Below are 15,919 nucleotides of genomic sequence, written 5' to 3'. Positions count from 1 at the left end.
ATATTAAACTACAAAGTAGATACTAACCTTCTAAATAAAATACAAATAAATGCAGGATTGAGAACACTCAGACATCGGGAAATATTTAAACTGCCTTTGTTTTCAAATAATGCTACATACCACACACCTATGGCCCGCATGTGTCGGGAATATAATATATACTGCCGAAACAATAAAATTGACATTTTTCATGATACTCTCTCAGCTTTTGCGAATAATCTCTTAGGAATAAATCTTATTCAATAAGTACACACGTACAACTTATTTTTTATTGCATTGTATCCTGTATGAACAAAAATATTAAAAAATATGTATTACAACTTAACGTATAAATCTATTTTGTGTAATTCTATAATTGAAGATATATATGCATGTTAAATTATTTCGACGAATGCTTTTAAATTGTATTTTTTCTAGTATGTATCTTTGTTGAATTACCTAATAAAATAAAATAAATAAATAAAAAGCTTCCTTATCAAGGGTGGTATTATGAATCTTCTCTACGAGAGTGGTTAATTTGAGGACATTATTTTTTTTAGTGCGATGGCACTTCGCTTTATATAATAGCCACACAGATGATTAGACATTAAATGATGTATAAAAAAACTGTTTAAAAAATGGAAACAAAACTAATACGGTTTGGTCGACGCAACTTAAAAATTAAAAATTGACATTTTTAATTTTACTTGCTCATATTTATTTGACGTTTAATCATCAGTGTAGCCAGATATCAAACAAAGTGTAAACGCATGCAATTTTTTTTTTAAACCCGAATTAATCACTCTCTGGTAGAGAAGAATCAGAATACCAGCCCTGGTATAGTTCAGTAATAAATAATATCTTTTTTTATAATTTGAACAGTGTTTACCAAATATTTCAAAAACACATATGGAGAGTCAAGGCTTTGTTACGTAGTATTTTGTAAACAAGATAGTAAACAATATTTCATAAAATCTACTCTTGTGTAGGTTTAGAAAGAGAGATACAAATGATCGAATATCAACCATCAACCCCCCGCATCCCTCACGCCGCACCTTCACAAAAACATAATATTACGTTTTATTATAATAATTAGAATTCTTTATTTTTCATTTTATTTCTCGTATACTCTTCCTGTCTCCTTCCAAATGAATTTTCTGATCCCACATTCTTCATCATATTATAATTCGTATTACAAAAATATTTTTAGTTATTATAAATTAACTTGTCGGCCTCGTGGTTTAATGGTCGGCGCCTTAGCCTGCCATGCAAGAGGTTTCGGGTTAGATTCCCGACAAGGTTGATGTGAAATATTTATTTGAAAGGGTGTCTTCACACTAGAATATTTCATAGTCCCTGGACTGGCACCTGAAGCGTAAAACTGATCATCTTACCTTCATGTAACAAAAACGATCAAGATACGCTGCGATTGGTGTACGAATGCAGTGCCCTATGCACCATTAGGCGCGGAAAGGGAATGATGATGATGATCGTAAATTTATTAGCTCAACCTGGCTATCTGCCTACTAAAAAACTGCTGTAATTCGAAAATAAACATATATAAAAATACTTATTTAAAAAATTAAGTACAAATTATAATTTATTTTTTTTCCAGTTCGTTTTTTAGTTGGCTGGAAGATGTTACTTTCAACAATAAGCCCGCCAAAGTGCGTGTATTTTTGTGCTTAAAGTTTAATGAATAAAATAAAATATAAATAAAACAATTTAAAATTTGAATTTTTACAAAATGTATTTCTGAAGCTGAGAAACCAAATTTGGTTTAGCCGAATGATAAAATCCATTTTTCCTTTTTATTTTGATGATCTTTGTTTTACTAAGTTACATTTCGATTTCAAATTCAGTTCTGGAAAATCAAGTTTTATTAGACTAGTACCTACGTTTTTTATAACTTTTCCAATTAATTTATGTCAAATTCTTTCTTGTATAAACTTCATATTGATCAATTATATTTGGTCAATATGGAGGTTATGGTTTTTCTTTTTTTTAATTTTGTGTGTATTCTTTATTAAATGCAGCTGTGGTGATTTCATGAAATAAAATAAATATGTTTTTGTGTTCAAACAGTTGTTTGTTATGATTTTGAATAAAAAAAAATTGTAATAATGTGTTTTGATTTTTTTTTCTTAGATTTTTTGGTTTATCTACGATATTTTATTATATAAATAAAACACGAGTGATACTTTAATCCACAAATTTGGAATATCCAGTGACCGGTTTTATCGCTTTCGCGACATCTTCGAGACTGGTATCTTTATTAAAAAGTTAAATGTATTTATACAGAACAGAGGTAAGGATACATAATTCAAAGTTATATGTAAGTAAATTAAATAAAGTTATTTTTATCTTAAGGATCATTATCAACAAATTTTCTATGGGTTAACTAATGAATTGGTATAATGCTATTTTAATGAGTTTAAGTATTTTATTTTATTTTTGGTGTCTCATCCTTCGTGAGTGTGGTTTTGTAAATAATGATTTCTGAAAAACAAAGGGTAAAAAGTTATTAGTAAAATTATATTACAATGGGTACAGTAATGGAGAATGCACATGTGTTATCTGTTCATTAAGTAATCTACGATATATTATCACATCGCTGTTGTTCCCTTGGATTTATTCGTTTGAATTGTGAAAATTTATCATTATTATGAGATTATATTTTGTTATGATTTTATAGATAAAACCTATGTTTTAAACCACGGGTATCTCTTTTCTGTTAATAAGCAGTATCAGGTTTTTGGTGGATTATTTCTGATGGTGCTTGTTTTAATTTATGTTAGTTGTGTGTTAATTATTACAATTACCAATAATTTTATTTTATTCTTGTATATTTTCATTATTTTTATATTTGTGTTTTTTTTTTAAATAAGAGTTGCGGTATTGTTGACCTTTCTTATGATGTACGAGGTTTGTATTTCATATGTGAAATTCATTTCCTGGGTATCTTTATCTAGGAAGTGTTGGGAAAGGGGGGAAATTTCGGCATTGGGCTTTTAAAGAAACGTCTCCACATCTATTAAATGAAGAAAAAACCACAGAAATCTCGTTCAAGAAAGGCAGGACTATTGATACACATCAGTAAACCTTCCGTTTCACTTTGTAGAGATCACGACATTTTGTGTTCTGTTATAAATGTTTAAAAAGGCTATAAAAAAATGGATAGTGGAGATAGGTAGAAGTAAAATGGATTGTCTCATTCGCCCATACCAATGCTGAATCAACTGCTCCACAACTGTATGGCTTATGTTAGGTTTTTGTTGTTTTCATTGTGTGTTTTGTAATATAAATAATATAGATGTATATAAATACCTTGTTTTTAAAACTGTCTGAATATTTGTTAATTATGTTTGTTTTTTAAGTGAGTCTTCTTTGTTTATTCTCAAATGTAATAAAAAAAAACTAAATTGTTAAGTGTCCTCGGCACGGGAAACCCCAGTGAGGTCACATTATTTTTATTATTAATTATAGTTTGTAAGCGAAAAATATGAATAAATAAATAAATAAATAAATAATTTATTTTCCTTATTACCTAACCTAACCTAACCAAGAAAGATACTACTTCTTGTGATAAGTCATTGTGACTTATTACTGAATAGATGTGCCTAGATCCTCACCAACGCTTCTGCATCGCATCTCCGAGTTATGTCTTTCGACGCTGAAAAGGGGGCAATGCATCAACAAGTGGGGAACATCTTGAGGGGTTTCATCGTCATATAAACAGCAGTTGATGTCGTGAAAGTTTAAAACGGTGCAGATAGCTCATAAACCCACCATGGTCCGTGAGGATCTGTATGAGTTAAATGTAATATAATGTTTGTGTGCATTTTGTTATTCTTTATATTTTTGTTTTTGTTATAATTAATTTTTTTTTAATGCGTGTAACTTGTCTTAGGCCAAATGTATCATATATTGGTAAAATGCCCCAATGAATAAAAAAAAACTCACAATCTTTTTTTTGTAATTAACGTCATTATATAAAATGCTATTTAAAATACATCAGTTTTAAATACGAACTTTACGTAACTGGGTAGGTACCTTCCCAGTTTTCAATTAATTTTCAATCCCAAGCAATTTCGTAAATAACATCTAAACTTGAATACATACCTGTGTAATGGGTATTCCAAAAGTTATTATTTGAAGGATCTCTCTCGAGACAAACTAAACCAATTATTATAATCATAGTCGTTTGGCATTGACAGGAGAGTCGAGGTCAACCTATTGGCTAAAAGGAAACCACCCTAAAAATGTTTTCCCTCCGCTTTTCCCTGTGGAATAATAGTTTTTTTAATAAATTATTAACCTAAAATGATAACCTACAAGAGTGCCAAACTCGCCGAATAAATTGGGTCAGTAATCATTATTTTGATCCCAGGGAGCCAATTTTATAATAAAAGGTTTTTAACAGTGACATTAAGAAAATACGCGGTCTGACTTTTCTTCATGCAAACGTGTTCTCGTATTTTCTCCCTGAATTATCGCACTAAAGCAATGATCTTTTACACACTATAGATATCTTTCATTGCCGTATCCCTATCGTTTGTCATTTTTTTAAATAAATTGTGGTTTTATAGGAGTTAGGACCATCCAAAAACCCTTAAAAGCGCACAGTTTTATCAGCCGTCTTCGGACGTGCGGTACACAAACTATTTTTGGAAAAGCAAAACTTGCCAACACAGTCAGTTTCCTTTTGATACTTTCTTTTAAAAAATCAGTTTGGGGTGCGAAAAACGGGAAAACGAGGCCTCGATTTTGTCGATTCCGCTAAGCATAAACAGTCCGACGTGACGTTGTCTTTTTCGCACGGCGTTCGGGCAGACATCTGCGAGAGAGCGAAAAAAAACTTTATTTAAATACTTACCTATTCATCGAATATTTTTTCAATTTCAATTTTCTGATAATGTGTCATTTAGTAAATTTTAAGATAGAATGCCAACATTTCTTTTTCTTTAAAAAAATCGTGCTTTCGACCGCAATATCATCTTAACAAAGCCGAATCCGAAAATAAGGTTTTTCCGCAAAAACTTTACTCGTATTATGAAAAAGTTCAGTGGTTCTTTTTAACATTATTTTTATTTGTTAATAGACTTTAAAACTAAGCCAAAAAAAGTATGGTTTACTTTATTAAATTAAAAAATAAATAAATAAAAATATATTTATTATGTTTTGGGCACTATGAAATATGTTGTCTAGAATATAATATTTTCGATTTTTTGTCAATATTCAATCGGAGTTTTAAAAAAAGTCTCACTTAGTACCACAAAAAAAATATTTATTTGAATAGCGACACTCATTGGTTAAATACCGGTAAAGTAACTTTTACGGCTTTTCACAGATAATGTAATAATTTATTTTTTTCAGAGAGTCGGAAAGTACTCACACGAGGAGATATTTTTGAATTATTAAGAAGTATAAAAAGCGTATCTAAAGCAACCTTTATTTAAACCATAAAGCATGTTTCTAATTTTATTTTCATGAAATAATTCTAACCAATGAAACAGAAAAACTAAAATTATATTCTCAAATAAAAACCTTGTGTTCTCACATCAGTCGCAGGTGGAAGTTGTGCTTTTGCTCACCAAAAATATTTCAAAATAAATATTCAACATGGCTTGATACACAACTGCCTTTAGATTAAGCAACTAATAAAGATATAGTTGTCCATGTCACGCTCATAAGCGCGTCTGAGCGCGAAAGAGACAGAGATTATTTTCGTAATGCGTATGCCGTGCGATGTCATACCATGGGCTTATTCACGGATACTAAGCGATGCGTATGTGTATGTGCACGCGCCAGCTTATAAAAATCTACCAATATATATTTAATTCATAATATTTAATTCAGCAAAAATACACTTTTCTTTTAATTGTTTTATTTACCAATGTTTGTACTTGTTTATATTAATTTTGTAATATTCTGTTATGTAATAAAACACTTTCATCAATTTATTTCATTTCACAATTTTTTTTTTAGTTTTTTTAAATAAAAAAATATATTAGAAACACTACAGGCACAAATATAACAATTTATAAATATTTTCTGACAATTTTCTACTAGCGCGAAGTAAAAAAATCTCATTTCCAGTTAAAAGTTAAAAATTGATCACTGTGCGCCGCGACTATAAACAATATTTTGACGGCATTATTGACGAACTATTTTCTAAGAAAAACAAATCGATGGACACAGTATTTATTTTATTTATTGTTGTTTACCTTGTAGTTAATACACATAAAGTATTACAAATCAACTATGTACATAGTAGGGTGACCGGGTTAACAGTGAATCAGTGGTACACAGTGAACCACTTTACCTACAGACAAAACTATTCATATATTGTAGCTGAAAATTTGTACTTTACACCACATCAAGCACAAAAAAGTTTTAAATCAGTCTGCTCTTGTCAGTGTTGTCGAATGATTGTGTCACCTGCGAGTTATTAAAATTCATCTGTCGCCAACTTTTATTCACGTAAGTATTTTTGGATTATTTTTCCCGCAGTGGATATGTTAGATATTTTATTTCAATCCAATTATGCTAAATCATTATTTGGCTATGGATGAGGGCCTTTAAAATGTTAATTACGGCTTTTTTTTTTTTTTGTGTCTCTGTGAAAACAATATGACACCATGGTACACAGTGAACCGGAACATAATGGTACACAGTGAACAGGTTCACTGTGTACTATGTTTTTTTATGGCGTAAATATTTATAGCTGATTAATACTGAATTTTATATTCCTAAAACTAGTTTTAGAAAAAGGTGGGATTTAAACTGAATTTTTTTCCTGTTTTATAGTAAAAGTCAATACCCGAGTGCTTAAGTGTTTTTTTAATACAATTTCTTTTATGTTTTATAAACTTTGCTATTTGTCTAATTAAATAAAATTAAATGATGTTTTTCATATGTTTTATATTATTTCAAAGTATCAATGCTCATCATTTTCTATGAATTACATACTATGATTAAGTTGTTGGCCGATATGGTTCACTGTTCACCATGGGCTTGGTTCACTGTGTACCATACCAGTACACAGTGAACCAAAAGACCTTTTTTAGAAAAATAGTACATAACATTTTAATCCTCTCAAGTATTGAAGTAAGTATAATGCAAAAAGCAACTTCAGTAAACACTCAGCATTTTAATAAAAATTTGAGGTAACTGCGATTTTTACTGCAGACACAGTGTGATACAGAAAAAAGGGTGGTTCACTGTTGACCCGGTCACCCTACACTTATAAAATAATGGAGGATACAAAATGTCAAGTACATGGGTATTATTGTTTCCCTGAAAGTCGGATAGGTAGGCATCATAGAATTGTAATATACAATTCTATGGTAGGCATATATTTTTTTCCATATATATATTTTTGTTTTCTAATTAAATCTTAACAAAAAATGTTCTATACCTGATAGAATATATACATATTAACAGCATACATATCAATAAGAAAAATCTATGTGAAAACATTTTGTAGTAAATGTTTACCTTTTTTTATACAATTACTGCACACGCAAAATAATTCGAATATTTTCATTTCTAACAAAACTAGGCAGGTGTCTATAAAATACCACGTAAATAATATGTTTTTAATGTTTCCCTTACAATTTACCCCGCAAATACAGTATCTACTTTTTATTATTTATGAACGTGCGCGCACAGATCGCCGTTCATATTTTCGTAATAAAAAATATTTTGAAATAAAGCGGCAAGTTCGTCAAACGTCAAATTATTTTCTGCCGGCTTCGTCAACATCGTAAACATAAGAAAATTACGGTTATTTGGATTATTAAAAACCGAATTTTATTTTCAGATCACCTAATGATGAATTCTGATCTTGCAGATGTCCGGAATGTTTGTGACCTTTCTATCCCAGTTTTGACATCTAAAAAATCGATATTTGCGTTTTTCGGGGTAGTGATTCAGTCTACTGCCTTACGTTGCCGTATAACTTAAACGAATAGACATAATGGAAGATATTTGGAGTGAAGTTTTAGACGAGTTGGCTGTTCCTAAGGATATAGCGACTAAATGGTGGGATAAAATACGAGCACAGTATTCAGACAGTTCTAGAATTTACCACAATATGGAATCTTTGGCACACAAGTTTAAAATTTATGACGAATTGATAAAAGATAATATAACTGAAAGAAGTGCCTTTGTATTAGCTATATTTTTTCAGCATTTCGAATATGACACCAATGTTTATGGGGGATGTATAGATAAAAATGTGGATCATGTTAAAGAGTTTTTTACAGAAGCTGGTATTGACCATGTAAGTACCTTTATTTTACCTTCAAATTTTATTTATTTTTACCCATCTGCTAGCAATAATTATAAAATTCATATTATCATTATTTATTAATATTTTTTTGAATATTTATTTATACTTTTACGTTGTTTGTATTCTTTTTTTATACAGAATAATGTTCCCTCGCTGGGGAGTCCCGTGTTTAGGGAAACATTTTACAAAATGTGAAACATGCCTTAAATTAGTTATTAAACAAAGTTTACATAATAATAATAAAAAAATGTAATTAATCTAATTAACCTAATTATCATTAACATAATAAACAATATAAACTAAAATAATCATAAAAAACATAACCAATTTTTATAGACCAATAGACCAAATTTCATAAACAGTACACACATTTTACCTATTTGGCTTGATCCACTCATCGATCCGTGTGCAACCCACCTCCACTATCCATTTCTTAACTCTTAAAAGACTGTGGTAAATAATCCTTTTGCGCGCGGTGATGTAACATCGTGTTACCGCTAGTAAAATACGGTATATTCTAAAGTTCAGAAATTTGTATTCGGGGCCCTGACAGCAATAATTTTATACATTTTAATTCCCAAATAAAGTAATTTTATATTCAATTTATTTATTATCTATTTATTTACTTATTATTTATTTTTAATTGAAAGAAAATACAACTAAAGAAAATTAAAGCTAGGACAAAATGTTGATAGTCCAATCAATTCTCCCTATCGAAGTTTAATATCCAAAAGTCACAGTAATTTCCTGCTGTTTGGGGAAATGTTATTTATTTATTTTGTTACATTTATTTATAAGTTAGCTTCGTGGTGAATGGTCAGCGCGTTTGCCTACCATGCAAGAAGTCTCAGGTTCGATTCCATAGTTGATATGAAATATTTATTTAAAAGGATGTTTTTACACTAAATATTTCATAGTCCCTGGACTGGAGCCTGAAGCGTAAGACTAATCACCTCCTTCATGTAACAAAATTGATTAAGATATGCTGCGATTGGTGTCCCAATCCAGTGCCCTATGCACCATTATGTGTGGAAATGGAATGATGATGATTTATAATAAATACACCACTCTGCTTTCATGCATGTCCCAACATACTACAAATAAAATTTGTCGGGACTTACAAATGAGTTATTTCGAGTAATTGTAAATCCGCCCAAAATATTTGGATATATGATCGATTACAGTAGCGGTCACAGAAATCACATCACCGAATATTTTGAGGTTTTCCAAAAGTTGAAAATTTGTGGGCAAAACTTAGGGCTAAACTGCAATGATCAAAACCCCAGACGGCAAAAGAGCTTAAGAAAGCACTAGAAAATACGTGGAATGAACACAGGTATAATTAAATAGAGATGATGCTTCATAGAATGATAGATTGAAATTACATTCTAAAAATGAGTGTTGTCGCGTCATGCCGCATCAACATTGCCGTGCAACACGCATAGTAGAGTAAAAAAGGCTAACTGTCTATGCCAGTTTACTGTGAATTCAAAGCTGTGTGTTGCGCTCTTTTATGCTGCTTTGCATCTACTAACCACTGCGCTTAAAAATATTATTTCCCACCAAATACACGATAAGTTCCGGAACCTTAGTTGAGTGGAACACAAGATGGATGCTTAGTGCTGCATCTAGTGTATACATATATGTATATCAACAGGGACGAAGAGATTTTGGAAACTACCATTTAATTATATTAATGCCGTTTCAAATTGCTACCGTCATTAAGGCTTTTGCCTCTTTTTAGAGGGGCCACAAAATATTGAAAGTTACAATATTTGAGTTTGTCCAAATGTTCATAGACAAAAGACTGGATTTCATCCCCTCGGCGGTCATTAAGATTAACAAATTACAACAGGGATGGAGAATACCTTAAATAAGGGAATATGGAAGTCAAGGCATTTACAGGGCTTATGACCTGTCATTGGCTGGTTTAAGTGGCCACATCCCTGTTGTAATTTGTTAATATTGAAAGTTGTATTATTTGATAGTTTATGATGATTTTTATTATTTTTTTGTAAAAATAATGATTGTTTTTTTTTTAAATCGATTATTCCACTATTTACATATTTACTAATTATAAATAAAGATTTCTAACTAATAAAATATGACAGGGCTGATCTTAACTTTTTAAATTTAAACGTTTATGTAAAATTTACATTTGATACTATTTCTGAAAGACCTCGAAATGACGCAATATCTGTAAAAAATACCCTATTCACACAGTTCTTGTTGAGTTTCATCTGTGGGTAAATTGTGTTATTCTCTTTCCAGGAAGGTCTCATATCCTCGGTGGTAGGTCTTCTAGGAGCAGGCAGAGAGGGAGGAGGAGTGGCCGACTCTGCGGGAGCCGAGGCATTCTTCCAAGACCTGGAGTTAGCTCCGCTGGGACTGCCCTCGGCGCAGTACATCCAGTACATCGCCGACGTGGAGATGGAATACGCTCAGCAACCTGTCCATCTTTACAGAAGCCTCAGACTTAAGGTTGTTCATCAATCTTTTTTTTTGTAAATATTAATGCGGATGAAGAATACAATTCTGTGTGAGAAATACAACCGGAAGCCTGGATTTGTTTTCGACTCTATAGCTACTCTCTGCTAAAAACCCTAAAAAAGATAATTGAGTGAAGATAAGTCCGCCTCGTAGTCGTCTCGTATCATGCCCAAGGTCCTGGTACACTTTTATATACAAATATGTATACAATAGTTTTTATTAATACTTCATTTTAAGCGGGTTTATATTCTCAAGACAATTTTTCACCATCTGCCCGAGCTGTTCTGTAAAAGAAAATAGTAATATTATGGAGTGATTTGCTAATGAATAAATAAATAAATAAATCGAATATGATGGTTTTTGAAATACAGTCATACTTGGTTATTACGAGGAAGATGAGACTGACTGAATTTGCTCATTATAATAGGTAATTTGTGGGTCAGCCTTGTGGTGTAATGGTCAGCTCGTTTGCCTATCATGCAAGAGGTCTCGGGTTCGATTCCCAACATGGTTGATATGAAATATTTATTTTAAAGGGTGTTTTCACACCAGATTATTTCATAGTCCCTGGACTGGTACCTGAAGCATAAGACTGATCATCTTACCTTCACGTAACAAAAATTATCAAGATACGCTGAAATTGGTGTACCAATGCAGTGGCCAATGCACCATTAGGTGCGAAAAAGGAATGAGGATGGAAGATCGGCGGCCTCCGTGGTGTAGTGGTCAAGACGCTTGACTCACGCTCGGAAGGTTCCGGGTTCGATTCCCGGTGAGAACACAAAAATCAAAATGAATTTTTCTCAAGCCTGGGTGTTCTGTGATGTAATTCACCACTGTAATTGGGCCTACTGGCCTGTAGTGGTGCAAAAATAAATGAAAATGAAAATAAATTTCAAAAATGAAAAATGAAAAAGATATTTCTTTCAGCAATAAGTCCGCTTAAGTACTTTTATTTATATTTAAAGATTTAAATAAACAAATAAATAAAAGAACAGTTGTAGAAAGAAAACAAAACAAATTTGTGACTGGTGGGACAGACCTTAGCGACTGGTGGGATTTCTAAATAGTAAATATGCGTGAAGTATGTTTTCATTGAAAAAAACGCATTACTTATTATTTAAAAAATATTTTATAACAGATTTATAAAAGAAAGACGTTTATCTTCATGTAACAAAAAAAATATCAAGATACACTGCGATTGGTGTACCAATGCATAGGCACCATTAGGTGCGGAAAGGGAATGATGATGATGTAATTCATACAGATAACTTAAAATACTAAATTATAATAAATGCCTACAAACATACCCATCACATGAAAACATAAAGTATGACACTGAAAGTTGTAATCCAAAGAAAAATACACAATTGGAATCTATTTACACACACATTTTTCTGTCAATCCCTTTGTTTCATAAAAAAAAATTGTATATTTTTTTTTACTAATAAATGTAAAATGAAAATGGAGTGTTCTCTGTTTATGATAGTCTCCAGCTAACACGGCTCAACCTGTTCTACGATGGAGATTTTTTATCTTTAGAGCATAAAATGTATTTATTTTTTTGTTTGAAATCTTTACAAGTTATTTACAATTTGCTTTTTAATTCAATTACTTTTATTATATCCATATGAAATTATTTTTTTCTTTTTTACTATGTAAAGTTTCAATTTTTATTTTGCATGGCAGTATGCTTCTTATTGTTTCTAAATGTATACAAAAAAGCATTGTTTATCTTTTAAATTTTTACGCTCTATGTTTGTACTTAACTGTATATTTTTTGTAAATGCCCCTTGGGCGTATTGTAAAATTAAATAAAAATAAATAAATAAATAAAAATAAGTAGTCCTATACTAATAAAACAATAACAATAAAAAGAAAAACTAAAACTACTTAATTATAAATGCCTAGCTAATCAAATGTAAGAAATTAAAAATCGTTATTATACAAATTTAAAGTATATAATATATGTGCCAAGAATACATGTTACTTAAACATAAATAATATAGTATAATATATAAATATAAAGCAATGAAATACATTAAAAAATATAAATAATATGTGTGCCAATTATATAAAGTACTAGGTTTTTTGATTTACGTATATTTTTCAAAAAAATCTCTCGCTACACTATTTATATGTGCAGTTATTTTTATTTTAAATGTCTGCGATGTTCTTTTCAAATGCAGATAAATAAACATTCTTATTTTTCCACAATGCAGATACTATTGGGTGAAAATAGAGAAAACTTACACACTTCCACATTTTTTGCGCCACCTTCTTTTTCACTGATAATAATAGCTACTTACAACTTTTTCCGGCAGGTCCTGCAGACATTACTTCTCATCCCGAAAATATTCACAACCGACATCTTTCACGAGAAATTCGAAGACATCGCCAGAGATAACATACAAACAGAAATAGATCAAATGCTCGTATAAAAATGTGATTCATTTTATACAAATGTATTTCTAAGTTATATTACAAGACTTGTAACCTTAAAGGTACTGATCACACAATGTATTTGGATATTTTCTTATAAATCAGTTTTAAATGTCTATTTAAGTATTTCTAGCTACCGCAGGAAGCAGTATTATAGAACAGTGGATTTGATAAATAATTTGATGATATTAACCCATGATCCCCAAAACATCGTAACCTACAAAAATAATATTTCATGGGAGAATATTGTGTCTTCTTAATTTTTAAGGAATTTATTTATTTTACACTTTACATACATATACTATTTATATGCATATAAGGGTGGGCATATTGCCTAAAGGCAATTTCTTCCTACCTACCCAAACCATTTAGTTTGAGAAAATTACAAGTATATGGACATATTTCAACAGAATTTTATACAAAAAAAAATTACACTATACTATGAAGAGAGGAGAGGAGAGGTGATAGGATGGAAAGAAGGAGAAAGGAAAAACTCAAACATTTAGATAGTGACATTTCAATCTTGATTGAAATGTAAATAAAGTCTCTAACATTAGTGGGTAAATTATTCCACAATCGAGCAGCTACTACTGTGAAAGAGGAGGCAAACAAATTAGAGCAGTAAAGGGGTATTAATTATTAGCGGTATAAAACACAAAGTGTGATTATTCAAAATATTGTCAATAATGTGAATGTTTCGTCTATGCCTGATACTGAGCCAATGTAGTTGCGTGCGATATTTGGTTATGTGGTCAAATTTGCGAAGATTAAAGATATAACGTACACTAACATTCTGCAATCGTTCTAACTTATCAAGCAGTTCAGAATTAGCATCTGGGTAACAGACATCTACATAATTAAGACTATGGAAACAAAATTTAGGTCTCAAAGTACATTCCTTAATAATTATGAAGATAAAGTATTCTCCTGTAAAATATTGTTTCTGTCAGTTACAATGTTCTGGCAATCGTGGCTCGATATATCACTAAAATTCCAATATGAGAAAGGTTAGCGCTGTCCAAAATTATACAACAATAAAACTCGTAATTGTATAGCGAAATTTCTTTAACAAGTATAAAAACAGTTAAAAATCAAATACACTCTAAAGAATTGTTTGTAGTTATATTTTATTTAATTTATTTATTATACTCAACAAATGAACATTATTAAAACATTTCAACAACCACAGGCTTTACGTAACATTCGCAAAAGGACAATACAATATTATTATGTCCCAGCATCAGACCTATTCTCCTTGTGTGAACAGAAATATGGAAGACAGGACAATGGACTGACATTGTCTCAGAGGAAAAAAAAATGGCGCACGGACAGGACAGTAGGACAACAGCTACTTGCTGAGAGTGTACGCGTCGCTCCTGCAATTTTTTCTGCCGATAATGTTGGCAAAAAAATGCCTTTTTATTATATTTAAGAAATTTTTTTTGCAAACTCGTATTCTCCTATAGTCCTGTCCTGCGCAGTCGAGGCTGTTCTTGAAACAGGGACAAGACAATATTGTTTTGTCTATTGTATTGTCCTCATATTTATTTATTTTATTTAAATCTTAAAGTAGGGCACACATATCATACATATTGTTGTGTGTTCTAATAATAACATTGCAAATATATTTAATTTATAAATTGTTTATCACATATGTCTTGACCATTATTTTAAATTTTGATATGTTTTTTTCTTCATAAATATTTTTTTCCATTTCGTAATACTTTTTAATTGCTTTAAATAAAATTGAATTTTGTGACTTTGCCTTTTTCCTAAATGGAAGTCTAATTTTGTTCTTTTCTTTTCTTTTCTTTTCTATATGAACCAAGCTTTGCAGTTGAAGTGGAATTTCACCCTTTTTAAGCCTGCGAAAATAGGAAAAAAAAAATTGCAAACCGTTAACGAAAGTATAAAAACTTTTATTTATGTAGCATTTTGTTTATTGGTTTTTAATATTATATTTAATAGGTAAAGAAATAACAAATGATGCTTTTTTTAGTACAGAAATTTTTAAGTGGGCGAAAAGTATTTCTGCGGGCCAGCAGAAAATCTCAACGTACTGGTCTGCGGAAAGGCGGTTGGGAAACGCTAATTTAGATTAACGAATTACTGAACTTACGAAGTCCAAACTTTGGGAGGTCCAGATCACTTCTATTTATATTATTTCACTCACTCTAGGAAATGAGGATATTTTTCCAGGCAAATGTTTTCATAAATTAGTTTGCTGTCGATTTCGGAAACCTGAACTTTCCCATTTGAAGTAAGTGATGTTGACCTCTGTTACTCATATTAGGTAATCCACGATGGATACCCCATATTATGTGTCTATGTCACAAATTTATTATTATCTTATATTATACTCATATTTGTATATCTTTAAGTGTTGTGTTTTGCCTCTGTACTGACTTGTAATAAACCAATTGCGTAAACAAGAATATTTTGTGTGATTATTTATAAAAAATATTTTGTTTTTGTGATAACTAATGATACTTTACCTTTGATGGCTAATCTTGGATAAAAATCCTGAAAAAGGAAGGGTAGTGATTAATGCATTCACCTACCACGCCCGAGGTCCAAATCAAATCAGCATCAAATCTATTTTATGGTTGGCAGGAGCATGAAATATTTGTTTGTGCTGGTAACCATGTTAAGTTTAATTTAAGCCCGTTGTATTTGTTTGTTATTTGGATGTCTGTGTATTTCAATTGCCTC

At 30.9% G+C, this 15,919-nt stretch overlaps 1 protein-coding gene across 2 annotated transcripts; it reads left to right on the top strand.

The window, feature by feature from the left end:
• Positions 1-7,709: 7,709 nt before the first annotated feature.
• On the top strand, positions 7,710-15,642 carry LOC148281418 (uncharacterized). 2 transcript variants are annotated; one of them, XR_015822368.1, is made up of 4 exons: positions 7,710-8,266; positions 10,547-10,756; positions 13,090-13,269; positions 15,037-15,642. XR_015822368.1 is itself a non-coding variant. In XM_088226730.1 (3 exons), the coding sequence occupies exons 1-3, from the start codon at positions 7,961-7,963 to the stop codon at positions 13,204-13,206; spliced, it is 633 nt and encodes a 210-aa protein (XP_088082856.1). In that variant the 5' UTR covers positions 7,710-7,960; the 3' UTR covers positions 13,207-15,642. The 2 variants fall into 2 exon arrangements, 1 of the variants encoding a protein (XP_088082856.1); XM_088226730.1 differs by having other exon boundaries at positions 13,090-15,642.
• Positions 15,643-15,919: the final 277 nt, after the last annotated feature.

This window comes from Micrasema longulum, unplaced genomic scaffold (genome assembly GCF_059751315.1).
Source record: "Micrasema longulum isolate JH-2025_06_02 unplaced genomic scaffold, ASM5975131v1 h1tg000464l, whole genome shotgun sequence".
NCBI lineage: Eukaryota > Metazoa > Arthropoda > Insecta > Trichoptera > Brachycentridae > Micrasema > Micrasema longulum.
Note: the sequence above shows the minus strand (reverse complement) of the source record. Positions and strands in the feature narration are given on the sequence as shown.